The 27,045-nt window shown below is 40.4% G+C and overlaps 1 protein-coding gene across 12 annotated transcripts in view; it reads left to right on the forward strand.

Moving 5' to 3' along the window:
* Positions 1-27,045, forward strand: part of MORN1 (MORN repeat containing 1) — a 199,608-nt gene that overhangs the window by 58,634 nt on the left and 113,929 nt on the right. For 11 of the 12 annotated variants that reach the window (XR_010594256.1, XR_006175372.2, XM_065575224.1 and 8 more), the window contains exons 11-12: positions 4,017-4,150; positions 6,573-6,658. Coding sequence is in view for 10 of the 12 variants with exons in the window: in XM_065575224.1 (XP_065431296.1) it covers positions 4,017-4,150; positions 6,573-6,658 (220 nt within the window). In the remaining 2 variants the exon portion in view is untranslated. The remainder of the gene's footprint in view (positions 1-4,016; positions 4,151-6,572; positions 6,659-27,045) is intronic. The other variant, XM_065575226.1, reaches the window with a different exon arrangement.

The following is a 27,045-nucleotide window of genomic DNA, read 5'->3' on the forward strand; positions in this document are numbered from 1 at the left end:
GGGAAGGGATGGGATGGGGAGAGTGTGGGGGTCCCGGGCTGGGATGGGGTCATGTGGGGGGTGGTCACAGGGGTTATTCCCCTGACCCCCAGCTTCTCCCCCCCCTCAAAATTTCCCCACTAGTTGCTGTCCCGGGCTGTCAGGGTAAGCAGCTGGTGCGCCAGGACACTTTGTTAACTTAGGTTCACCTCCGTGCCTGCAGACGCGAGGTAAACAAACCATGTCGGCCCGCCAGCGGCTTATCCTGATGGCCCAGGAACCAAAGTTTGCTGACCCCTGAATTATAGGATCGGCTTATGAACGGGTCATAAACATTTTCCATTTTTACTTGTCCATCTTGGGGGGAAGGGGGTCGGCTTATAAACGAACTGGCTTATGATTGAGAATATACGGTAATTGCTTTTTTCCCCTCTCCCAGAAAACTTGAGCCAAATTCTGATACTTTTTCAGCTTTCAGAGGGGTAGCCGTGTTAGTCTGGATCTGTAAAAAGCAACAGAGAGTCCTGTGGCATCTTTAAGACTAACAGATATATTGGAGCATAAGCTTTCATGGGTGAATACCCACTTCGTCAGATGCATGTAATGGACATTTCCAGAGGCAGGTATAAATATGCAGGCAAGAATCAGTCTGGAGATAATGAGAATAAATTCTTTTCTGATTCCCAAAACAACTGATTGTTCAGATCCAGAGCATCTTGAAAAACTCAGCTCCTGTGCTACAACTAAGTGGAGGGAGGACAGGACAGCTAAAGATCCAACAGGCCTTTGAAAAGCCAAGTAGAGTTTAAATATACCTGGCTGACAGGCACAAGAACCAGTCAGCCATCCTGGTCCCCCTAGCCTCACCAATGTGCTCTCGCCTCCCCTGCTTTCAGGGTACTGTGTCTAATTTTCACATCTGGGTGCCTACAATTAGGCTTTTAAATTCGTATTTAGGCACCTAAATAAAAGAAGAAAAGGAGTACTTGTGGCACCTTAGAGACTAACAAATTTATTAGAGCATAAGCTTTCGTGGACTACAGCCCACTTCTTCGGATGCATCCGAAGAAGTGGGCTGTAGTCCATGAAAGCTTATGCTCTAATAAATTTGTTAGTCTCTAAGGTGCCACAAGTACTCCTGTTCTTCTTTTTGCGGATACAGACTAACACGGCTGCTACTCTGGCACCTAAATAAGTGTCCTGATTTTCCAATTTGAAATTTCATTGCAATGAATTGGAGCTTGTGGGTGCTCAAATCCTTTGGAAATTAGACTATTTTTATTTAGGTGCCCAAATATAAATTTAAGAACGTAACTTTAGTCACTCAACTTTGAACATTTAGGCCAATGTGTCTGATTCTCCTCTCACATAAGTTTACATCAGCTTAACTCCATTGACTTTGGTGCAGTTATACTGCTGAATTGCACTAGTGGGAGATTAGAATCAGTCTTAATCTGTTGAATAAAGGTAGAAAAGGAGAAGCTTTCACCAAACATCTTTGATTTTTTTATTTAAATTTGTTAAATATTTGCACACATTAAAAATTAATATTTGACATAGTTATGTTATCCATGGAAATGTTAATTTCTCCAATGCTACACTGGATAAAATATTATCAGAGATAATTTAATTCTTATTTTTCCATGTCTCAGGTCAGTTTATGAATGATAAACATGGCCATGCTAGTCTAATGAATGCACCATGTATGTTTTGTTGGCTTTGTTATTTTAACTAAAAAATGAGGCATTTAATTTCTAGACTTACTCTTATTTTTCTACATGTTGATGCCCTGACTGACTATGTTATTGCTTTCCTAGTCAGTTACTGTGGAGGTTGCCATTCTAGAAAGGCAGCCATACGGATTAACTTGATCACTATTTGACGCACAATTTAAGAGAGGCTAAACCAGGCAAACATGACAGGCATCACTGCTTGAAAACATGAAGCAGTTAAACCACCTGTCATCTCAGCCATTAATAAAGCAAGTTAAAGAACTAAGGGAAATAATTGTCAGGTGCACATCGGGTTTTCATGGAGGGTTCCATGCTGCAAGGTGCTCAGCAAGTCCTGGAGGTGCTATTGAAATCACTTGGAGTTGAAGGCACTCAGTGCCTTGCAGAATTTAATCTATACTGTGTAACTACTGTCATCTTCTTGGGTAAATATACCGTAGCATGCCTGGTTTGCATACCGCCACTCGTCTTTCCCTATCCTCCCATTTCTATCTCTGTGTTTCTTTTCTGCCAAGCAGGCGATGTTTTTTCCTATAGCATTCCTAGTAAAGACAAATCTACAGCACCACCAAATTCCTCACAGCAATACTTTGCCAGAAGAGCTACAATTAAATAGAGATTGAATTCTTTGCATACTGTGTATATTGAGGAGGGTGCACCCCTTAGCTATAGTTTCCACTTTGCAACGCATCAGTCAAGATGGCCAGCAGAGACAGCCTCCTGTGTAGGGAACTCTCTGCTGGTGGAAGTGGCTTCACCATCCTTTGACTGTCCTCCCTCAGTCATCAGTGTAATGGGAAGAAGATGGCATTACAGAGGTGGAGCAGGGCATGGCAGAACAGATCTCTACTACTCCCAATCCTCCTCTGACATAAAGCCTGAGGGTCCTTATGCCAGTGGTGTAAGTTAAAGCTGTTCCCTTGCTCCTCTAAGATATGCGAGGGCAATGTGGTTTAAATTAGGGGGACACAACCAGCTCTCTGGCAGCCTCGTCTTCACTGTACCGGAGCAGAGCTCATGTAGGATGGGGAATCTGGCCCCATGATTTCTATATCCAGCTATACCACTGAGTAGTCGTGTGACCTTACTCTAGTTACATAACCCTCGATACCTCAAAAAGAAGAACAGGAGTACTTGTGGCACCTTAGAGACTAACAAATTTATTAGAGCATAAGCTTTCGTGGACTACAGCCCACTTCTTCGTCTCTAAGGTGCCACAAGTACTCCTGTTCTTCTTTTTGCGGATACAGACTAACACGGCTGCTACTCTGAAACCTCGATACCTCAGTTTATGTCACTGTAAGTGGGCCTAATAATATTTATCTGTTCTTTCGGGATGTTGTGCGGCTTATTTAAGGTCTGGAAAGTGTTTTAATATCCCTGAATATATTTATTTATTTGCTGTTGCCGTCACTCTTCATAAAGGGAGGATACATGTAAATCCATATTAGCTTTTTACAAATGTATGATTTGTTTCTATTATGCAGAAAACACTTGCTGTTTCTGAGCATAACTACTAGGTTAAGCAAACAAAGCACTTTCCAATAGCCTAGCCTTGCCATATCTACTTCAGCCAATTCTAAATGATGTAGGCAGTGCCATAAATTAGCAATGTAAAACATCTTCTCTCCTGATCTCTATAAGATACAGATGGTCACAAAGAAGATTCCCCCTCCCCCTCAAATATAAAAACACATCTGCTGAGTGAATTACAAGACTTCAGTAGGGTATTAAATATATAGATACCAATAAAGCAAGGTTTGATACTTGTCTTGGCACTTGCATGAAAGGCAAACAGTTGCATATCGTACAGTACATTTAATTCCTACAATTTCTACAGTATATTACTTTGCAAACAATATAACTGGACCCAATTCTATCTCCCTTATTTATTTTGAGTAGTATCTTCACTTCTTGAGAAGTGATGACGTTACTTATGTAGTAAAGTATTACTCATGTGAGTAAGAGTGGCAGAATCAGGCACATAAAGATGCATTAGCAGCTGTTATGTTAGTTCAAGGTTTCTCAGACTTTTGTACTTTTCACATAGCAAGCCTCTGAGTGTGACCCCCCCCTATACATTAAAAACACTTTTTTATATATTTAACACTATTATAAATGCTGGAGGCAAAGCGGGGTTTGGGGTGGAGGCTGACAGGTCGCGACCCCCCCATGTTGTAACCTCGCGACCCCCTGAGGGGCCCCGACCCCCAGTTTGAGATCCCCAGTTTGAGATGTTAGTTAATTATGCTCATAGCACTTTGTTGCTGGTTTCTTAAATGTGTTTCCTTTGTCACTTTTCAGGATTTGAAGGTGAAAGTCTCCGTCCTCCTGCCAGTCAGAGAGTGGAGCGTGGCTGTGTTGTTTTCAGAAACATCATGCTTGCACCTCCTCCGGCTAATTATCAACCATTCATGCTTTTGGATGAACTAAACAAAGTAAGAAGACTTCATTATAAAACATTTTTAATTTGTCCCAAGCAAACTGGACACTTTATCAGATGTCTCAGTTCCCTCTATAAATCAATACTGTTAATTCATCCTTGCAAAATCATTGGATAATTATACAAGCCCAAGCACCAAATCTGCTCTTCCATTGTGATGATGTTGATGGGGAAAAAAATAACTGCTTTGCTCTCACATAAAGAAAAATGCCGGCCATGAGCAAGTCAAATTTGGCAAGGCAAGAATAACTAATGTTAATTGTTAGTTAGTGTTTCACTTCCTGGCAACTTTGTCCCTCCAGATGCCCATGTTAATCAACAGCAGCAAAAGAGAGCAACCGTGAGTTCTTTTGAGATCTGCAGAAATCTGGTGCACCATAATATTTTTTCTGATATAAACAAACAAGTAATTAGTGATAATATACCTGGTTTTCCACACTATCTCCAGTGACACCTTCCAAATGGTGATATTTACGGAGAAGGCGAACACATTCACCTACATGTTGAACAAAAGATAATATGAGACCATGATGGTGACCCACTGTTTGTTCTCATTTTCTAAATATGATTTGCAAGTCCCCTGAAAAGCCCGTGTAACTTCCTGCAAAGTCCTACAGTAGCTAATACTTACTTGTTCTTTTGCAAGTTTTTGGAAAAAAGAAATTACACATGAGCTCATAGCTGGTGTGAAGTTCATACAGATTACTACAATATTAACAAAATATACAGCTTTATATGTTCAAGGCATAGGAAAAGACACTCATCTCTGTAGATTTTCATGTGTGTTCTTGACTCACCAGCAGCTGTAGAGCCAAAATGAAGAATCCAGAGTATCGATAGGATACTAATGGTGTAAAATTGTGGACTATGTTTGAGGAGGATAGTCTTGTGAATAAGATGCATGACTGAGTCTCAGGAAATCTGGATTCAGTTCCAGCTCTGACAGCAACAGTGGCAAATCTCTTTTTCTCCCTCCCTTTGTCTGTCTTGCCCATTTAGGTTGTGAGCTCTTCAGGGCAAGAATTATCTTTTACAATGGGACATTGATCTCAGCCAGGACCTCTAGGTACTGCCCTGATAGAAATACTAATAATAAATAACCAGACATGAGCCAGGTAGACCACTCTTCCATATAGAAAACTAGAGTAAAACTACGGCACAAATATATCATTTTTTCAATGCAAACAGTATTTTGTATGAATAGGTAACTACCAAAATCATAGCTTTTTAACCAGTCAAAAAGTTATCTTTAGATTAGATTTGAGCCATAGTAAGATATAATGCTGAAAGTTCCTGAAATCTAATTGACTGTAAACTAACCTTAAATAATTGTAATGTTCAGTTGCTAACTATAATGTTTCTGACGATAAAAAATACAAGATAACATCTCTCCTGTGACAATCACTAGAATTAAAAAAAAAAGAAAAAATATCTGATTCAGGTAATGCTTCTGATCATAACTTCCCTGGCTTTGCAATATATCCCTGCAGGAGGGGACCCAAAGCAAAGTATCAGAAAAAAAAAAAAAAGACAAGTGAAACTGATCAACCTTTCAGCCTTGTCAAATTCAGTGTTACCTACAACAGTACAGATAGGCTCTGTATCACAGTACAGTGTGAATGTGGAAAAATATTTAAAACAATGATTCATTTTCTTAAGACTTCCAAAAATAATTTCTCCTACTTTACTGATGCTTTAAAAATATCAGCCCAATCAAATACCAAGAGCAAAATTCTGTGATCAGCCATAATGACTTTAATGAAGAAACTGAAAAGAAAACATTAATTTAAAAAAGTGAAATGACATCTGTAGGGTTGCACACAGAGGTAGCATTTAGCCTGCTGTGGTTTATAAGATACCTTTAAAAGATGGTAGGATCAGGACCAATGGCTTGAAGCTAAAGAAATAAAAGTTCTGGAGAAGGTTCTTAATAGTTAGCACTGTTGTGGCCAGGACTACACCAAAGGAGGTGGATGAGACTCCATCGCTGCAAACAGTCATGTACCAATGAGACAAAAACTTAGTGGGAGTAAAGTAGGCAGATTCCTACAAAATGCAGGAACAGGGTCAGACTACATGATCCAAATTGTCTTAGATTCTTAAAAATACAGAGCTGTATAAACTGTCATTTCCCTTACTGTGATTTGCCTAAGGGAAATGTCAGGGATGTTGATTTTGTAGGTGTTGGCGGCCAAATTTTGCTTACAGGAATAAATATGTGACACGAAGGTTATAGCAGAATCTGGAGCATATATACAAATCAAAAGCCACCAAATCCAAGCGATGATGATTTTGCATTAGTAGTTATTTTCAGTTACGAACGCAAAGGAAAACATTAGCACATCATAAATTACAACTCCACTTTTTGGCAGTCCCCTTGAGCAGTGCAGAAATACATTTTCCTTTTTCCGCTCTAGAAAGGAGGCAAAAAGCCAAGTGGAAGGATATCTGCTGAGAAAGCGGAGAAGATGACAGTCTCACAGGAGAAAATTGTAGACAGCAGGTAGGTGTGGATCAGTATTTCTGCTGCTCAGCTGGAGGACGCTTTCCACTTAAAGCAATGCTTACCTTCATGCAGCAAGCAACAGGGGCTCCTCTGAGGTGAAACGACTCTGTTTTCTCTTTGTCGACCACTGCCACAATTATCATATAAGATTGCCTTTCACACTTGACATCAATATATTTCTAATGTTTTTATAATTTACTTCGGACATATACATTTATACCTATTTGATTTGGATGTGACCGTTAACCGAACTACACATGTACCAGGGCACCTTGCACAGGAAGTGTGTGTATACGTTTTAACTTCAGATCCGTTTCTAGAATAAACTCTTTGAAGTTTTTCTCTTTGAAATGTCATAAGTAAAGGAGGATTAGATCATGCTTCTAAAATTGCTCTCATATTTATCAGTCCAGACATAAAATCTATGTTGTCCACTTTTTATCAAGGTGGTGATGATGATGATGATTAGAAAGGGGGGCGGGGAATGGTTTAGAATAAACAAATCTATGTTAAAAAAAAGTGTCTCCTTGAACTATGTGGCAAGTAAAGTTTTTCAGAGCTGCTTTGGACAACAGTGGTCATGCAGTGATCATATTTTCTTATGGTTCGTGAGGTGAATTGGGGAAAGAAAAGGAGAGGTACTCTTTCAAGCTCTATACTCCCATCATTCAAAATGAAACTTAAAATTGAGACTCTGCTCATGCAGATCTTCCTGGCATGATTGTCATTCTCCTGCTTTGGTCAGCAATGAAATAATTAACAATGTTGATGTTTAATTTGTCAGCTTGATAAGAAATATGGCACTTCTGTCAGAGCTATTAGTTCAGGCAGAGATCAGTGCATTAGTTAACCTTGACACAGTGAAACAAATGTAATCTTCATAACCATGAGGCGTAGAAAGATTTTATTTTATATGAAGATCTAGATTCTGGAGCAAATTTTCTGCAGCAAGGAATGGGCAAGGGATAGATTCACTGGCTGGGGAATCACACAATACACATAACCCTGATGATAGCTGCTTTGTGTCATAATAAAAATAATTGTGATACCATAAGGAAAAATCAACAAATTTATCATAATGTATTAAAGGAAAAGCAGAGGAAGCCAAGCAATCTCATTGACTCCCAGTCCTTTGGTTACCCCATGATAGCTGTACTGGTTTCATCACTGCAAAGTTTTACTATGTCTTCAGTATCCAAAAGTAATTGTTGAAAAAGTTTTTCCAATGTATGTCATAGAAACATCTGTGACAACATTGAGACTGCCTACTGTTTCAACCCCCTGTTGTGCTGACTCTGTAGACAGTTCAGAGCATCAGGACACAGCAGCAAATGAACCACAAACACAAGGGACAGATTTTAAGCATCAGGCTGCAACTTTATTAAATTAATGCTGGGGCACTGTTTGCCAACCCCTACTCTTGCATACCCAGCATTTAATGGGGTCCAGTGTGGTGGGGTTACAGGGTCCCACCATGTATAAATTGGTGAAAATCCTTCTCAGCCTACCCCTAGGCCTCAGCTGACTTCTGAAACCACACCCCTATGGCTACCAAGGGGTGATCTCAGTCCACGAAGACTTAAGGTTTCCCCTTCTCCTACAGGCACAAGGTCCACCACTGAAATCCCAGGTCTCAGCTCTAGGAGGTGGCCCTTTTAGCCTTTATCCACACTAGCCACTGGCTACAAATAGTGACAAGTTTAACAGTCTTACCTTTCCTAATATTAAATTTTCAAGTCCTATTCCTTTCAACCCAACTGGGCCTCCATGAGGCTGCAGAAAAGCTGAAAAAGCCCACTGAATCTAGGTCTGTTTGGCCTAACAGAAAAATTCTTTTCTGATCCCAAAACGAGTGATTGTTCAGACCCATAACATCCTGAAAAACTCAGCTCCTGTGCTACAACTAAGTGGAGGGAGGACAGGACAGCTAAAGGTCCAACAGGCCTTTGAAAAGCCAAATAGAGTTTAAATATACCTGTCTGACAGGCACAAGAATCAGTCAGCCATCCTGGTCCCCCTAGCCTCACCAATGTGCTCTCGTCTCCCCCGCTTTCAGGGTACTGTGTCTTATTTCTGCTGGTCCAACCCAACAACTTCTCTTGGGATGGGCACTTATAGAAGACCCAATATTTAGCCCCAAAAGGCATTTTTGTCTCATTAGAGCTGAGATTCAGTGACTGTAAAACAAGCCTCTAATGAGGAAAAACAACTCCCACCCCCCCCTCCACAAATGCCAGATTTTCTGCCAAGCAACCATCACACAGACAAACCAATAGGAGAAATGAATTATCCCTTACAACATCTCTTCTCTGAATACCCCAGCCTTTATTCTGCCCCATTGGTCTTCCCCTCTGACCGTCTTGGAACTGTTTTGAAATTTAGGGCTGTAGGCCCAGGAATATCAGAAAAATCAGTAAAGACAAAAAGGTGGAAGTGTCAGTCTTAATATATATCTGTTCAGGCAGTCATAGTACGATAGTATTTCTGTTTGTGTCACTCATAGCTGGCAGCCTTCTGTTTATGATAATTATATTTTTCTTTCCTGTTCTAACTCTGGAAGACATTCTCTAAACAAGCTATGAAGAGCTTTGGAGAGTTTATAGCTACATTAATCTTTTGTGTGTCTTTGTTTAGATGTAAAAAGGAGATCACAGCCCATGTTTTTCAGACGTAACTGTAACCTTTATCTGTATGTTAAAGAGGGAAAACTCTTACGCTATTGTTGCTGAGAGTATAGATATTCTGTGTACTATGCATCATCAATAGGCAGTGTAGTGATTATGTTAAAAGTTGAAAATGTGATGATAGAATTTATATAACTGAAATTCTGGCTCTTAACAAAGAACACATGACACTTACCTCCTTCTTAGATCAAGGTGATCCATTCCAGTACAATTGAATTCTGGCATCTTATCAGCATTTGGCTCAGTGTGTATAAATTGCTTCAGATGTTTGTTTGAAATCTAGAGACACTAGTAGAAATTGCTTCCATTAAATAACAATGTCATCTTCAGAATACAAAGCCATGGGTTTGATCCCTGTTGCTTAGATGTGAAATAAGAAAGAAATTTAATTACTATTTCTGGCTTTTGCATAATATTATGCCCCTAGAAATAGCTTTTTTGAAAGGAGTACCAGAATATGTTACATTTGTCACGTGCAAGCAAAAGCAATTTTATGGATAATTTATTGTCTTTTTGAGATTTTCATTTAAAAGAGAAAACTGTAATATGTTCTGGACTTCATTTTTCCTTCAACAGCCTCACCCTACAGACGTTCTTGCCCAGCTGACCCACTGGAAAAACAATATTTAAATGCCATGACTTCTTACCCAGGAATAATTACACAATAATTTCAGTACAGTGAATCAAACTTTCCTTTGAGTTCCTTTGAAAATGTAGCAGATCAAGAATCTGGTTTCTCAGTGCCATCTAATCCATTTGCAACCCTGAAGGCAAACACTAAGCCTTTTCCATATTCTATCCACGGATGTGACTGCATAAATGCTGTGGTATGAGACAACAGCAAATTAAACTGCAGCAGAAGCAGCAAATATTAGGGGAAAATAAAAACTCCTGACTCAGAGGAGCTGGGCAATGACAGACTCCTCATTATAGATCTTTTCATATGGAGAAGAATGACTGATAAATGAGGTTGCTGTGACATAAAGAGGATGAGAACACAGTTGGACGTTCATGCAAAAATTATGCTTTCTGTACAAAACAAATAGAAGAATGGGTGATATCTAATTTGCATCTCTTCTTATCAACAAACTGATTAAGGAGACATCTTCTGGAGCAGATGGTAAAGTTGTCATCTGCAAGATTAAGATACCATGTGTACCCTTTTCCCCTGTTTTGGTTGTGATGGAGGTGACATTAGCTGTAATCTTCCTGTTCGTTGCCAGTCGTTTACTATCTCTTTAAGGGATTACAGTTGATATACATGTAGTTCTTTAAAATCTTGACATTAGGGAAATCTGCCATTGCCCAGAATCCTCCTACCTCTTTCTATTGCTGAAGAATAGCAAAGCATAAAATAACTATCATGGAACCCCGTCTTGCTTTGTCTGCTCATTCTAGTAATTACATGAACAGCTCCATTGACTTCAGTGTCGGTAAGAGTTGCGGGAATAACCTCTTTGTGATTTTCAGTGGCCTCTAGATATTGAACAAGACACTTCATCATGACCTTTCAAACTGGTTGGAGTGCCAAAAGCTTGCAGTGCCAAGGCAATGCAGCATGGGCAACAAAAGCTATTAGAGGCATGGAGAGACTTCCATATGAAGAGATGTTGAAAAGAAGGGGGATTGTTTTGTTTCGAGAGGGGTTCCTGTTTACTCTTTCTCATAATACCAAAGCAATATTCAATACAATTTAAAGGCAATGAATTTGAAAATGATAAAAGGATTTTTGTTATTGTACATAATTCATAATTAACCTGTGGAACTCCGTTGCCTCTGGATATTACTAAGGCCAATGAAAAGGATTAGACACTTATATGGATGTTGAGAACATTCAATTACATTAGATAGAATTTTTAAAAAGTGTAAAATGAATATTCAGGAATTATGCCAACTCATTCATTGGCACTTATTGAGAAGAAAATTCCCTTAGGGCAGGTTATTTTCTATAACTGTCCACTCTCCATTTTCACCAGTAGTCCCCAAACTTTTTACCTCGTGCCTCCCCTTACCTCTGTCCATTTCCCCCCCACCCTCCGGGGCCGGGAGCAGGACCACAGCTCTGGAAGTGGGGAACACAGACAGGGTAAGGGGGCTGAGGCTGGGGACACACCTGGGGGCAGGAGCAGAGCTGAGGCTGGGGGCCAAGGCCAACAGCCAGGACCCCGGGCATGGGGCCAGCCTCAGAGCTGGATGGCACTCCCTCCCCACCCCCTACGCAGGCTGGTCTGGGCCCCAGCTGTGACCCCACCCCCACCCCAAAAGTTCCTCCATGTCCCCGTAGAGGGGCAAGCCCCACAGTTTTGGGACCTCTGATTTTTCACCTTTCTCTGAAGTATCTGGTATTGGCCACTGTCAGAGATAGGACACTAGACTAGATGAACACCTGGTACAAAATATATCCTTGCATGAGTACAGTAGATTGATGAGCTTAAAGATTTTCAAAACCTTAGGGCACAAAGTAACCTATAATCATCCACCTCTGCTTTCAGAATACAAATGTCTGAATCACAGACATCCAGTTTTCAGGTGGGAAATTTTTCCTTTATACCTGTCTGATTTGCATATCTGGACTGATAGGTTCCAGACTAGTAATGTCTTATCTCATTGTCTTCATCATTGCATTCCATGGTTAATCAAACTAGTATTCCAGGAGGAAGAGAAAGTACTGGGAGAAGCTTAATTGAGTGATTCCCTTTCCTTCTACAGCTGGTAGAAAAGAAGACCCTGTAAGTTCACCTACAGAGTACAAAAAATAACTACTTTTAAAAGCTTCCAAATCTTTGTAGAGTCTGAACTGAAAGTAAACCTTGTGCCCAAAGGATTAATAATGATAAACCTACCTCAGATAATGGCTGATGGTAGACATTGGGATTCAGACTGTTGTACATTCAGTGTTGGGTGCTTTTGTATGTATATTACACTGTATGCCTACACAAGCCGAAAGATTCGGAGACCAAAGCTTTCCCAAGCGCTCTATGGTGTATCTACAGAATGTCTTCCAGAGATAAGTTTGGAAAGAAAAAAGCATCATCATAAACAGAGAGCTGCCATTTTGCATAAGCTATTGTCCTGGTTCCTGATAATATAAATGAACTTCAAGAGTTGATAGAGGAGCTAAAGTCTGGGCCTGAAAATGTACATGATGGAGATAATGCTCAACAGATAGAAAAAAGAAATCAGGGTAAATGGGAATGTAGCTGAACGAGTGAAAGAATATATCAACCTTAGACAAAAGCTGCATGGAAGAATTAGCCAGTGTTGGAAGATAAAAGACATTGGAAGACCTATCATCTACTTACCTAGAATAGGCAAATCTACACACATATCTTGCTAGTAATCAAATTTAGCTTAGAAATATCCCTCCTTAAGAAAATGCATCAGAAATATAAGGCACCAAAGAAACATTGAGAGAGATGAATGAGGAGACAATAAATAAATGGGTGTAAGAACAAAAGTAAATAACAAATCAATATTTAAAGATCAAAAGGAGGAAATTGGAATACCAGGTAATAGTTTTAAATATGCTTTGTCCAGTTCTCTTCTTTTCTTACATTACGAACCTGATCATAGAATCATAGAATATCAGGGTTGGAAGGGACCTCAAGAGGTCATCTAGTCCAACCCCCTGCTCAAAGCAGGACCAATTCCCAACTAAATCATCCCAGCCAGGGCTTTGTCAAGCCGGGCCTTAAAAACCTCCAAGGAAGGAGACTCCACCACCTCCCTAGGTAACGCATTCCAGTGTTTCACCACCCTCCTAGTGAAATAGTTTTTCCTAATATCCAACCTGGACCTCCCCCACTGCAACTTGAGACCATTGCTCCTTGTTCTGTCATCTGCCACCACTGAGAACAGCCGAGCTCCATCCTCTTTGGAACCCCCCTTCAGGTAGTTGAAGGCTGCTATCAAATCCCCCCTCATTCTTCTCTTCTGGAGACTAAACAATCCCAGTTCCCTCAGCCTCTCCTCATAAGTCATGTGCTCCAGACCCCTGATTTTTCAAAAGTGCTGAGCACTTACAATTGCAATTGAAGTCAATGGGAGCCGTGGGTGCTCAGCATCTCTGAAAATTATTACTACTACTACTATTTATTTCTATTGAGGTAGCATGTAGGAGCCCCACTGATGGACCACGACCCCATTATGCTGGGTACTGTTCAAAGGCAGAACAGAAAGAAGGATCCTGCCCAAAAGAGCTGATTAATTAAATAAAATCAGCCCCCAGGTGTTCTCTAAATGTAAACCTAGCGTTTGTTCCAGAAATGGAAAATAAAACATAGAAAATAGTTCCTGCCATGTCTGGAACTGAACTTTTGGAATTTATTTTCTGAGACTGTAATTAGCATACTGGCAGTGATCCTTAAAAAGCTACTAATGCAGGTCTTGCAGTTTTGTTAACTAGGATGTGCCATTTAATATGAAAATAAGGGTGATCATTATATAGGTCACTATGAGAATTTGTGGATCTGACGTGGAGTACAAGCCTGGAAAGAAAGCTTGAGAAATGTTTTTAACTGTGACCACGTCTGTGCTTATAAAATCGAAGCAGTGTCCTATTACACTCGTTGAGTATAAATCAATATAAGCTTTATGCTGTATTTCAACGTGAGATGTACTTACAGACAGAGATCTGTAAAACATTTTTTTCACATAAATATGTGTAGACCCAGGTGTTGCAGGAAATACATCTAATAGAATCAGTTCTGTTGTTCCCTGTGTTTTTAAAAATTTCAGTGAAAAAGACACTATCATGGTATTTTTTTTCATAAATTTAAATATCATGGTTGCATTTATCATGGTTTAACTAAGCTTGAAAGCAGATTGTTTTCCTTTGAGTTCAGTGACAGTGCATGGATGTAACGGAGAGCATTATTTGGCCCCAAATAATACAACTGGGAATATCAGATCTATGCCATATTAAGTGAGAAGTGCAATTAAAAGATTTTTATGACATCTTGTTGGCAAACATGCTTAATTGGTTTGTGATATATTCTGAAATTTTTTGCCTGTGTCCACACTATGTGGTGTACTCATGTCTGATGTTGCTTTGAAATATGATTGTAACACTATTTTCATCTGCGCTTAACACTGTTTTCTGCTGTGCCTCTGAGAGGAGGCATAGTGTGAGGGGAAAGTCCCTCTCCTGATCCCAACCATGTTAAAAAAAAAATAGTCTGTAGCCTTGTTAGAACTAGTTTAGTAAGGCATAGTTTCTGCTACTGCATTTGTCCACACTGGAACCATGCAAACTATCACCATGTTGACAAGAGGCTCACAAGTAGAGTACAATCAGAACCATGCTTCTTAATTATTGTCTTTGTGGCTAGCACGGTTCTGATCCCAATATGCAATCAGTTGACAGCTAAGAGGTTCTCTTCATCGTTAAGTATTTGCTCAGTATAGCAACATATTGGTATAGCTTTTTCTTTTTACTCTTAATTCTTGTCCTTTGGATCGAATTCCTCTATACACAGTCAGACTTATGATAGATGTTTAACCATGTTCCATCACTTTGGTTCAAGAACTGAAGAAGTTAGTTGATGAAGTTATGATTTCTGCAAAATACCAGAAATTGGATGCTACAGTTCCTAACCTGACCATAATGTAGTGCTCAGTTGAGTTACACCAGGGATAAATTTGGCCCTTAGTGTTTTTAACTTGGTTTAATTCTTTATAAACCATCAAAGCTAATGAGTAACCTATATAATCAATGCATGTATGAAAAGAGACTATGCTGGAGTTTCAGACAATTAGGTCACCTAATGTACTTGCAGCTGTCTCATACATTGATCTTCTCCGCTGTCTAGTAATTCTTCGTAACCTACAGCAAGTTATACATTAACTCATTTATTAGCTTCACATAAGAATCAATCTCTGCCCACAGTGGCAGCCACTCCATTATCATCTGGTATATTTCAAACAATAGAAGTGATTGAAACAGGAACTCCTACATTTCTATGAAGATTAAGAATGACACACCACCCTGTAATTTAAGTAGTTGTGCAATAGTTTTTCATTTGCATTAGAAGGGGAGTGCAGATTGTGCTGAATTGTTCCATTTTTTTAAAATAAAATTTCACTTCAGGTTTTGAAAGATCTTCTCTGACTAATAGGTTACTTATTTTTGGAGTTCACAGGAATTTTATATTTTTAAAAATGCAAGTGTTTTTCTTCTAATGAAAAGAAATTTCATGTTTTTCAGCCAGATTAGGAAATAGTTCATCTTTGGGTTTGGTTATTGTTTTAGGCATTGAGGACCAAATTAATCCCCTGAGTTATACCTGCTTACACCAGAGCTGAATTCACCCCTCAATAAATCCTATAATAAATTCCAGCCCTTGATTTATTATTAAAATACATTTTTCTTTCTAAGATAACTGTGTTCAGCATCATCAGGGATATGTGGTCACTGATTTTATTTTTCTTCAGTTACTTGGTATGCTGGGTCAAATTTGACTAAAGTTTACAATTTAATTAATTAAAACTAATTGAAATCTGTTTCTGAGATTTGATTGGAGCTGGTAATATAGCAAAATTTTTCAAATGACTCTGAAACTGTAATGCTTTATATATACATTTCATCTAACCTACATGACTTTGAAGAGTTTAGACAGGAGAGCATTTAATCAAGCCAAAAGTATAATCAGAAATTACATAGTCATGACTAAGATTCTTTTCATCTTTTTTGTCCCTGTAATTTCTTCATCCATATTCTGAGCAATAGTCTTGAATCAATTGGGTATACTCTAAAACAACATGCCCCAGTTTCACAGAAGGATGTGGTTATAGTGAATGTCACTGCAGATTTCTCTCAATCACCATTATAGGCCAGAAGACCAGATTTTTTTAAAGTGGTAATTTATGAAGAAGTCTTAATCCACATTAGCAGATTGGTTTGATTCTAGAGGAACTGAATTAAAGTCTCATCCTGCAACTCTAGTTGCCTGAGTAGTCTTCACTTGACTTCAGTAAGACTACAATGTTTGCAGGATTGGGCACTTGCATTGCTATAGTAGTAACCTGTCTGTACCCAAAAATGTCGACAAATTGGCTTACTTTATACACACACACACACAAGCTTCATTAATTGCTTTAGTTTACAAACAAGACATTATTATATAATCTTTAGCATACCGTAATGTTTTAGAACTAGTGATATAACGTTTTTCCAGTGGCTGAAACAGTGGTTTGTTAGAAATTGGAGGACAACAGTATCATTCAATGTATTTCTATATTACAGTTTATACATTGGGCTCCTCTCTTGCATTGGCACAGCTGTAGCATTTTATATGCAACACTTCTCATTAAAAAGCATAGATCATAGGCATGAGTTACATGCAAGTGGAAAGTTGGCTTATTTAATGCTCAAGATGTATCTTTTTTAATCTACTACTTATTTTAATATATTGTTTTAAATAGATTGGGCCCAGCTGTCAGGGCAGAGGGAGTTTGTTATTTTTCCATAGCAAAGGTCACTAAGCATCGGGGCAGGCAAGTGACTAGCCAATAAAATCTAAAATCATCTCTTAATTTTAGACTGCCATCTTCCTTTACTTAAAAGGACTCTCTTTTTTTTCCCTTTCTTTTTAAGTAGCCTGGTCATTTGATTCATGAGAGAAATTCCTTGCATATTATAGAATTTCATAATGTGATAGAGATCACTGTCATTTCCTGAATAATCTTAAATTGTGTCAGCTGCTGAGAATGGGCCTGATTTAGTAAACATGGCCAGGGGCTTTATCCAACAATACATGAAAGTCCTGCAAGAATCTTTTGGCTGGCTTGGGGAGTGGGGCAAGGGAGGCGGAAGAAATGTCAACCTCTTTTATTGCTTATTCTCAGCAATCTTAATTACCTGTTTTGTGATGGAAAAATGCAGCCACATGCAGAACCCAGTCGAGCACCAAGACCTAATCCAATCAGTCTGATGATGTATGCGAAAAGTTTACACAAAATGACCTTGTGCATAATTACTCATTTGACGGCTGTTAGTAAATGACACAAACGGAATCTGACACACATTGTAACACATTAATGAGCACCTACCTCCCCCCATCCTCTTCTGTACAGAAAAATGGTTTTAATTAAGACTTCCGTGATTAGTCATTTAATCAGTCATTAGCCCAATACAGATGGAGTCAATTAATTTTTTTTACACTTGAATAGACACTTGATGCTACTGCAAACCATACAATCTATTTTTTAACATTGTATCATGGGCTATTGCTTCACAGTATATCTAGTCAATGTATGTCACTCTTTTACAGAGACCGGGTAGCCGCAACAGTATATCTGTAGTACAGCTGATATAGGGGTTTCTTATTGCACACATCCAGACTACATGGGCACAGGTTCAGCTGTGAACTCAGTGTGGTATTCCCTTCTCAGGGTTCATCCATTATTCCCATCAACCTTAGTGGAATAGTCACCTCTTGAATCAGATGCATACAGTACCTCTACACTACACACACCCCTGGCATGGGTATAAATAGCAATGTAGACAGCGAGGCACTGCATAGGTGAGCAAAGACACATCTGAACCCCGTGGCTATGTGCCATACACAGCTCTCTACATGCCCAAGCGGGGGCTAAAAATAGCAGTGCAGTGTCCCGCTGCCTTCCTGTTGCCAGAGTCTTTCTCGACCAGTCTCCAGCAGCAAGGAAAGACTCTGGCAGAGGAGAGACAGTGGGTAAAGGCTCCAGCAGTGGGGAGCTGCCTCCGTCCTGCCAGAGCCTTTCACTGACACAGGTAGGTACACGCCTCTGTGTGGACACAGCCTGCTTTTCACTGCAGCGTTTAACTACACGTAGCCTACTCAACCACCACCAGAATAGATGAAGCCACAGTACTATAGTCCTTAGGTAACACTCTTAAACTGAAAAAGGGATGGATCTTTAGCATAAGTGCATTGTAAATTATTCCATTCTATCCCACTCAACAATTTTAAAAAATTGCATGGAACGTGTCTGATCCTTCCATTGGGTGGTATCTATTGACTCACGAAACAACACTGATTGTTCTTTACAGATGTCAATCTGTTGTGTTCTTGTTCTTCTGAAAAACCACAAAAATTTTGAGATTTCTACATATGTCTGGGTTTTTTTTCCCTGAGGATATGTGGTAGACCGAACTGAGACTAAAAAAGATATAAATAGAGGGTCAAGGTGCATTAGATTGCTACACTGTTTTTTATTCTCCCTTAAAGCAGAAATCTTCACACTTAAGCTGAATTAGTAACTGATTTTTAATGGATTAATGAGCATTACAGACTAAGTCCAGTGGTGAACTGAGTCCAGACCTGTGGCTGCAATGATTAGAGAAAATGTTCTTTGCCGTCAATAAGCCTAACTTCACATGTGAAATTATTTGCAAATAAGGAGTAAGACCAACCATAATTAATTAAAAGCTGTTTTTTCAGGGAAATGTCAGTTGATGAACGTCTAAAATGAACAATTTATGGTAGGATTTAAAAACAGCCAGGCTATATCTTCTATCTAGTCTGTTATCATTTTCATTCTTAAAAAGTCTTCTTTCATGGAGAGGAAGGAGCCAGCCCATTAAAAAAGACTGATGTGGATATTGTGCAATTTTTATCTACCAGTCTTTTTACATGAATCATGGTCTATACTGAACATGCACTTGTATAGCTGGGGTAAGTAATCAGATGGAAGCATGAGGAAACATCCCAACGTGGACAGATCACATGGAGTCTAATATCCACACCATGCCTCTTACCTCCAGTCTTACCCACTCAAAAAGGAGAATGAGTTGTCCTGTTCCTCATTTCCCAAGATCGTGCCGTGTGTCCCGCTGTAGGGCACATGTTCATACACCACCAGGGGGCAAGGAGGTGGTACCATGGAAGGTCAGGCACAATGCTGGGCAGCCTCCAAACCAGTGTGAATGTGCTCAGGAATTAATACAGTTTTTAAGGGGAGTTCCAGGAATGGCATCCTGTAGGGAGAGCACTATCAGCACAGCATGGGGCCAGAAGGCAGAGGAGATTGCCTAGCCTCTAGCAGATCCATAGGGTCCAAGAGCTGGAGCTCCTGCTTCTGTGACTGGTGGGTGTAGAGTGGCAATGAAAATCTCACAGTAGTAGGGGGGAAAAGCACATTAAACTAAGTGTGTTTTTGTTTTGTCTGGAGAAGTATATAATGGAAATTTCTGAACTGTGTGTGTACTTGTAAGTCCTGGACCACCACAGCCCCTGCAATTATAGAACAGACATAGGGCTTCTGATTTTATGTTTTCACTGATAAACATGGATAAAACCAACCGATACAAATAAATAAATAAAAACAACAAATAATGGAAAAGCACCAGAAGCAGTTACTCGGTTCATGTTGGTTTCACCTCTTTCCCACTGCATTTTGTTTATATAGATGATGTCCCTGCTCCCTGGCTTGTACCTCAGGACTTGTCTACATGGAGCATAATATGAATTACGGGGGTGTGATTTCTAAAGCTCACTAATGGCTACACATTAATTGGTTCAGATAGACCCTACTGGTGTGCATTAAAGGTTCCCTAGTGTGCTTTAATATAGTGCTGTTTGAAACAGTACTGCGTTAAAACGCCCTAGGGGACATGCACCAAATGCTAAACTCAGGGGCTCAATAGCAAGCGTACAAAGCTTAAACAAACATTTAGTCTTTTTCTATATATAGTATAAAAAGTAAAGTATATCCTATTTATACAAGAATTTTGGGAAGTACCTAAAAAATCTTCTCATTACAGTATCAGAGTCCTGAAAACCCCCAATTTTTGGACATCTACACAGACCTCAAAAATTGCTAAAAATTAACCCTGAAAAATTAAATTAATAATCCCTGGAAAACAAGCTCTACTCATATGCCATACAGCTTACTAAGGAGAACAAAATTTATTGGGGATAAAATTTTTCAAAAGCAACTAAAGGACGTAGACCCTCCCCACAACTCCTGTTGACTTTCAGTGTGAGTTGGGTTTCTAATTTCCCTAGGTGCTGTTGAAAACCCCACTCTAAGTTTTCAGTCATCAATAATTGTTTGATAAATTAGTACAGTTATTTGGTGAGTGAGGCAATCCAGCTAGTGAATAGATCCAGAGCGCCAGATTGGGGGAGGGGTACAATCAAAATGTCTCTCCCACAGTGACTGAATGGATTGCCAGCAAGATAGACGCTTGCGCCGTGAAATGATAGGCTGGTATGTTAGGCATATGCCACAAGAGCAACTGCAGATGGGAGTGTGAGGATGTTTGTGCAATCAGCCCAAGGTGCATTTGTGTATCTGGTATACGTTTGAAGTGCTGCTTAATAGTAAGTGAAGAGCTATTAATGAAAATGACTGCATATACTGAAAAGACCATAAAAGGGGGCGCCCTGATAAAAGGCTAGACAGTGACACAGGGTGGATTTCAATTAGGAAGGTTTATCAGTCACTGTCTGAAAAATCAACACAGTTATTTGGTCTCCTGAAGAGAGACAGAGCTCCTGACTGAGAGAGGGGAGTGGTTGGAATGGATTGTGAACAAGATACAAGCATGCACCATGGAATGATAGTCTAGGATAAGTAAAAGTGGAGAGCCCTGTAGGAGCCAGGAAATATCTAAACTAAAGTGAGATTTCTCCCCTCTTCCCAAACCCCTTGTGGTTATTTGCACATCTGAAGCGAAAACTTGACAAACCAGTGTAAATGTGCATAAGAAAACTTGCAACAAGAATCTACATTAACAGTAAATCCTTGCAATTGATACAGTTTCTGCTCCATCGTGAAGTCCCCACCATGCTGGAGACATGCTTTAGGGAGCTGTCCAGCCTCAATATTTGTGTGGCTTCCCATTAAGTCAGAGTCCCGCCATGTCAGTAGTTTGTTTTAATCTCTTCTTGGTGGGCTTTCTCATAGAGACAAAAGAGAAAGGAATAGATTGATTTCTTTTTCTTTGTTTTTTCTTCTTCTTCCTCTTAAGAAAAGGTTTAAAGATTGAAAAATGAGCCCTGTCTTGTCTAAGCGAGGAATAATAAATAAAAGCAGGTGTGAAGGGTTGGAATTGGAAACAGCTGGATATGACGGATGTGATCTGACTTCTCTGGAGCTTCAGTCTTTAATCCCTGTGGCTCAGTGTGAATATTTCCCTCCTGATGCAATGCAGAAATAATAAATGGAACACAGCATATGGAGGAGTTCCTAAATCTGAAGAAGGAGGAGGGAAGAAGGGAACCATAGTTAACTCCTTATAAGCCTGCTTTTCTCTCCACACCCTCCACACCTCAGTAACCTTCTGTGTGTGCTACCATTTCTGAATGAGTAAATTTGTGCAATAAGGAATCGGTTGCTAAAAGGGAAAAGAAGACTGAAGAGGTATGATGCTGTTTCAAAGCTTCTCAGTAGAAACCCTGGGATATTGTGTGTTGCAGTTAGACAACATCTTTTTAAAATCAGTGTTGGTATTATTTATTTAAAGATGTGTAATGGCCCCTTATAGCCTCACCACCTGGATACTTCTTACCTTGTTGGAAACACCCACTGCACTGACAGTGTAAATCCCAGTAACAACCACCTTACTCCCTGCTATTAAAAATGATCTAATTGTCAATCAAAAGCTTGAACAAACAGATAGGACGCATTCTGTGCCTTAAGGTTTGCCAAACTCTGGCTCTGACACACAGCCAGATGGAGCAAATTCCGGAGGATTGGGTCATCCACCAAAAATATCCTGCCACCTACCCTGGAGAGCGCAGTCCAAAGAATGAATAGCAAGAGGAGCTCAGCAGATCAGAGCTATCATGGTGGTACTTAGGGAGGGAGGCAAACTCAGATAAGGGGATCCAAGACTTAAGGTTTTATATATTATAACCAATATCTTGAACGGCATCTAGAAGTGATCAGATAACCAATGCAGAGCATGAATCACTAGTGTTATGTTGTTATGATGGCTGACTCCACTCCAAGAGACAAGCCAGTGCATTTTCACTACTGGAAATCCACATGTATATCACTGGTAGCATCAAGCAGCAATCTAGCTGTGGAATTAGAACGCTATAGATTACTATGGTAAGATCTGTATTAAAAAGGAGTATCTTGTCTGGCTCAGGTTTTTGTATAGTGCCTATTACGGAGATAACAAAGCACTAACATTTCTAACCTCTGAGATGATAACAAGGGGATAAAGGCATCACTGTGTCTGGGGAATCTACCTATCTCCTTATTTATACCACACTCATCACCATAGTGTCTGATAAGCAGGAGTGGATTGAATTAGGATATTGTCAGGACTGTCTGGTGGTTAGAGGCAGGCCTGGGTTCCACTGCTGGGTCTGCCAGTGTCTCTTTCATGGACCTCAAGAAGTCACTGAGGCCCAGATCCTCAAAGGTTGTTAGGCACCTAACTCCCATTGAAATCAATGAAAGTTGGGTGCTGTGATGGCAGCTGCTCCACGCGCTCATCTTGAAGGGGTTAACGTAGGCCAGATGAGCCAATTAACCCATTAGGCTGTGGAGGGCGGGGGATAGGCTGAGAGGAGAGCTCTGATTAAGGGAAGCTCACTTGTGCAGGAACAGGTGGGGCTTCTATAAAACCAGGGAGCTGAAAGCAGAAAGGAGGCTGCAGGGAGGAGTGCTGCAGTCACTTTCTCTGGGACAAGAGAAAGGGATTTGGGGACAAGAGGAAGGGGTTTGCTAGCAGACCCAGAAGATAGGAGGTTAGCTAGAAGGGTGAAGAATGCGAGCCTGGGATAGGCAAAGTATGAAATAGTCCAGGGGAGCAGCAGGAAGGTTTGTGCTAGTACAGATCTTAGCTGCTGGAGATACAGCCCCTCGAGTGGAACCCAGCGTAGAGGGTAGACCTGGGTTCCCCTACCAGCCACTGAATTAGTGGCACAATCTGGGTAGTGAACTTCAAAACTGTCTGGGTCCATTTGTTCTAGCCACTGAGGGAGTGGATCGGTGAAGGCAGTGGGACTGCCTGGGACAGTGTGAAAGACTATGATAATGCTCTGGAATGGGAGGACTCTTGTGACTTGTCTGGAGGGCTAAGCCATGAAGACTAAAAGAGCGAGACAATGGCCCAACGAACCACAAGAAGAGGGTGTCAGGCTGGCAGGACTAATCCCCAGATGTGGCCAGTAGGAGGCGCCACCTGCAATGCGTAGAGGCCCCTGTGACAGGGGCCTAAATACCTTTGAGAAAGTAGGCCTGATCCTCTCTCGGACTCCACGTAAAAAATATATACGATATACTTACCTACTCCATAATGGTTTTAGTTTCTCTGTCTGTAAAATGCTTTGAATCCTTGAATAAAAAGTGACGGGTGAATGCAAAGAATTATTATTTATTAAGAAAGCTGCAATGAATGCCCTTTCTTGAGAATTGGTGTTTGGATTCTTTTCCCCTTGTCAGTTATGTTCCTAGAACCATGGTAGGATTTTTCAGAGGTAGTCTCTCAGGCTGTATAGCCAAGCAGAATATTTTGAAGGGCATTCTACTCCTGGGAATTTTGTTACAGCTTCCAAACAGATTCTGCCAAAAAGAAAATTGTAGGAACTGATGTTGTAGACTGCACAGTCATTGGCTTATAACAGGGAGTCAATAGCAAGAATTCATTATACATTCACACAGCTGCAGATAAAGAGCACCTAAAATTGGTTGTCCTGTTCCAGACATCTGTGATCCTGATATTATTAGATGGCATTAGTATCATCATATGCTAGCCTCTGGAATTATTGCACACATTAGGGCATCTAATTTTTTCCCCCTACAGATCCTTGGTTCTGTACAGCAGTTGTGACTAGTAGTTAGAGCAGGAGACCTGGAAGCCAAGACTCCTGGACTCTGTTCCTAGGTTTGTTTATTGACTTACTGTGCGAACATAAGTCATTTAACCTCTCTGTCCGTTTCCCTCTCTAGAAATAATAATATAATAAATACCCACCTCAAGGAGAGTTTGAGGCTTAAATAATTATAGGTGATTCCTCTTTTCAAGGCATGTGTGTGTGTGTGTGTGTGTGTGATATAACTCAAAAAAGAGTAACCAATTTTGGTGAAACTTTCAAAACCATTCTCCCTACCCTCTCAGCAGGAAATGCACCTTTGAGCTGAGATTAGGTGCAAGAAAGTTAATCTGTAAAGGAACATTATTTGGACAGCAATGGTTTTCAAGTTAAGGTCATGGCTACTGTGGTGTCATTCTCTGTGGCAGAAAAACTAAGACATTTATTAGCTAGAGGGAGTTTTTTCAACAGCTTTAAGGTGAGTTAGATGCCCAATGGGAGATGGGTGCCTAACTCCACTTAGTACCTCTGAAAATCTCTCTCTCTCTCAGCCAGGGCTGGCTCCAGGATTTTGGCCGCACCAAGCAGCCAAAAAAAAAAAGCCGTGATGGCGATCTGCGGTGGCAATTTGGCGGAAGGTCCTTCGCTCCGAGCGGGAGTGAGGGACCGTCCACTGAATTGCCACCAAATAGCTGGACCTGCCACCCCTCTCCGGATGGCCACCCCAAGCACCTGCTTGCCAAGCTGGTGCCTGGAGCCGGCCCTGCTTTCATCTATCTCAAGATCTTCAAGAAGTGGTAATTATTTAAAATGTAAATCAGACAGTGTTGGTTACGTTTTTGAACAATCTCTTTCTGCTTTTGGAATCTGACAGAAGTTTTACAAACACTAACCGGTCACCTTTTAAGGATCACCACAATGGAGGATTCTGCCCCTGATCATTTGGAGCTGGCAGTGCTGCAGCTCTGGGCATCAGTAGCAATGTGTTTGCACGCTGTCGGAAGTCCTGGCTCTCCATGCCAAAGAATTATGTTTGAGGATGAGGGCCAGTAGATGCACTGTTCAGTGTTACAGTTGTGCTGTCCCCTTCCTAATTTGTTAACTTTGTTTGTACTTCTGCCTTCTTTTTTAAAGCAGGGCTTTGAAAAGTGCTCCGTGTTGGCTTAACTCTGTTCCCACTGACGTCAATGGGCTTTTTCTCAATGACTTGGTGAGAACAGATTTAGGACTTCTGGAAATTCCACCCCGATTATCCACCACAAAATAGCCTTCTAAAAAAGAGGGGTTATATTTTGATAGTTACAGTATGCCCCTTCTCTAAGGTCTCTGGCCTGCCTTCCCCACTCTGGGGTCACTTGGCCCCCAACTTTGATAGCTAGTACCTTTCATCCATGCAGGATCTTAAACCTTAGCTACATTCCAGTGCTTGTATCTCTGCAGCTCTAAAAGCTTTCTGCAGCCTTGAACCTTTGCCCTAGCCCACAACTTCCACTGATGGGAATCAAGAGGGTTGTGTCATAATATGTACCATGTCATCCACACACATTTTTATTCTTCCCCAGGGCAGCACTAGAGCTCAGTGTGTGTGTGGAAAAAGTTTTATATTACAAATTCTTTACATATTGCCCAACAATCAGGTAGTGACAAGTTTAGGCATTTTGAATATGATGGCAAGAGCTTTTAGAATTGGGCACAAATACTGATAAGCATGTATAACCACCACTATCTACAGCCTAGCTAGGAGGTGCAAAAGAGGGTTACATAGCTGCAGCATTACACCAGGATAGAAAACTGTCAGGAATTTCCATAAATGTAGTTGACACCCCACAATACATACTGAATTCCACATAGGCTAGGAGTGGGACCTGTGTTGGATACTATTGACACATAGACTATTGCTTTGGTTAGATACAGAAATCTAAATTAATCCCTTGGGGTGTGCTTTAGCAGGCTAGGAGGAGCCAGACTCTGCTCCCATTTATACCTGTGCCACCAAACTGAAGTCAAATTTTGATCCAAAGTGACTTCATTGCAGGGGCACTCCAAAGATGAGGTAAGAATCTGGCCCAAAGTCTGAAGTGAAAGCAATTCAGTTCCGTTAAAATGAGCTGCATAGTGGAAACCAAAGTGCCATGTTAATCCACAGGTCAAATTTGATTCAGGCAGTTAATTTTCTCATTGACATTCTCTAACTTGAAGGAACCACTCCTTCTCAAATGCCATCCATGCTAATGGAGATCCAAACTCTCCTAAGGAAAATGAATAATGTTAAACTGAAAATGTACAAACTACATTGTGAGCAGGGCAGAGCATATTCATGTTTCTAAAGTGTATCATGTCATTTCATTAGCTTGCAGCTGTAAAACCTTATCATTTCTTAGAATTCTTTATTTTAGATTTTGTTTATTCGTAAATGCACCTGTATGCAGCTCTGGGCATATATACTGAAATTAAATCATAAAACATACAAGCTAGGAGTCAGGTCTTGAACTAACCCTAAACTTGGTGGCCCTGAATTGCCGCTTGCAAGTCACCTGAATTAAATGGCATCCATAGGAATTCACTTGCAACGATGCGGTGCTGCGTGGCCCTAACTTTATAGATTAAAACCAATACCTTGAATCTGAATTTTTTGTACATGTGCTTATTCCTTTTCCTATTTCCATCCTACAATCAATTAACCAATCCATTAATTGGCAGTTCATACAGCGACACACATTCTAAGGCCAGAAGGGACGATTGTGATCATCTAGTCTGACCTCCGTAGAACTCAGGCCATAAAACTTCCCCAAAATAATTCCTAGAGCTGAGCTTTTAGAAAAACATCCAATCTTGCTTTAAAAATGGTCAGTGATGGAGGATCCACCAAGGTTCTATATTGCAAGCAGCTGTCCACAAGTTTGGCCAGATCTTCAGCTGATGTAAATCAGCATAGCCCTATTGG

Source organism: Chrysemys picta, chromosome 21, assembly GCF_011386835.1.
Source record: "Chrysemys picta bellii isolate R12L10 chromosome 21, ASM1138683v2, whole genome shotgun sequence".
In the NCBI taxonomy this organism is placed as follows: Eukaryota; Metazoa; Chordata; order Testudines; family Emydidae; genus Chrysemys; species Chrysemys picta.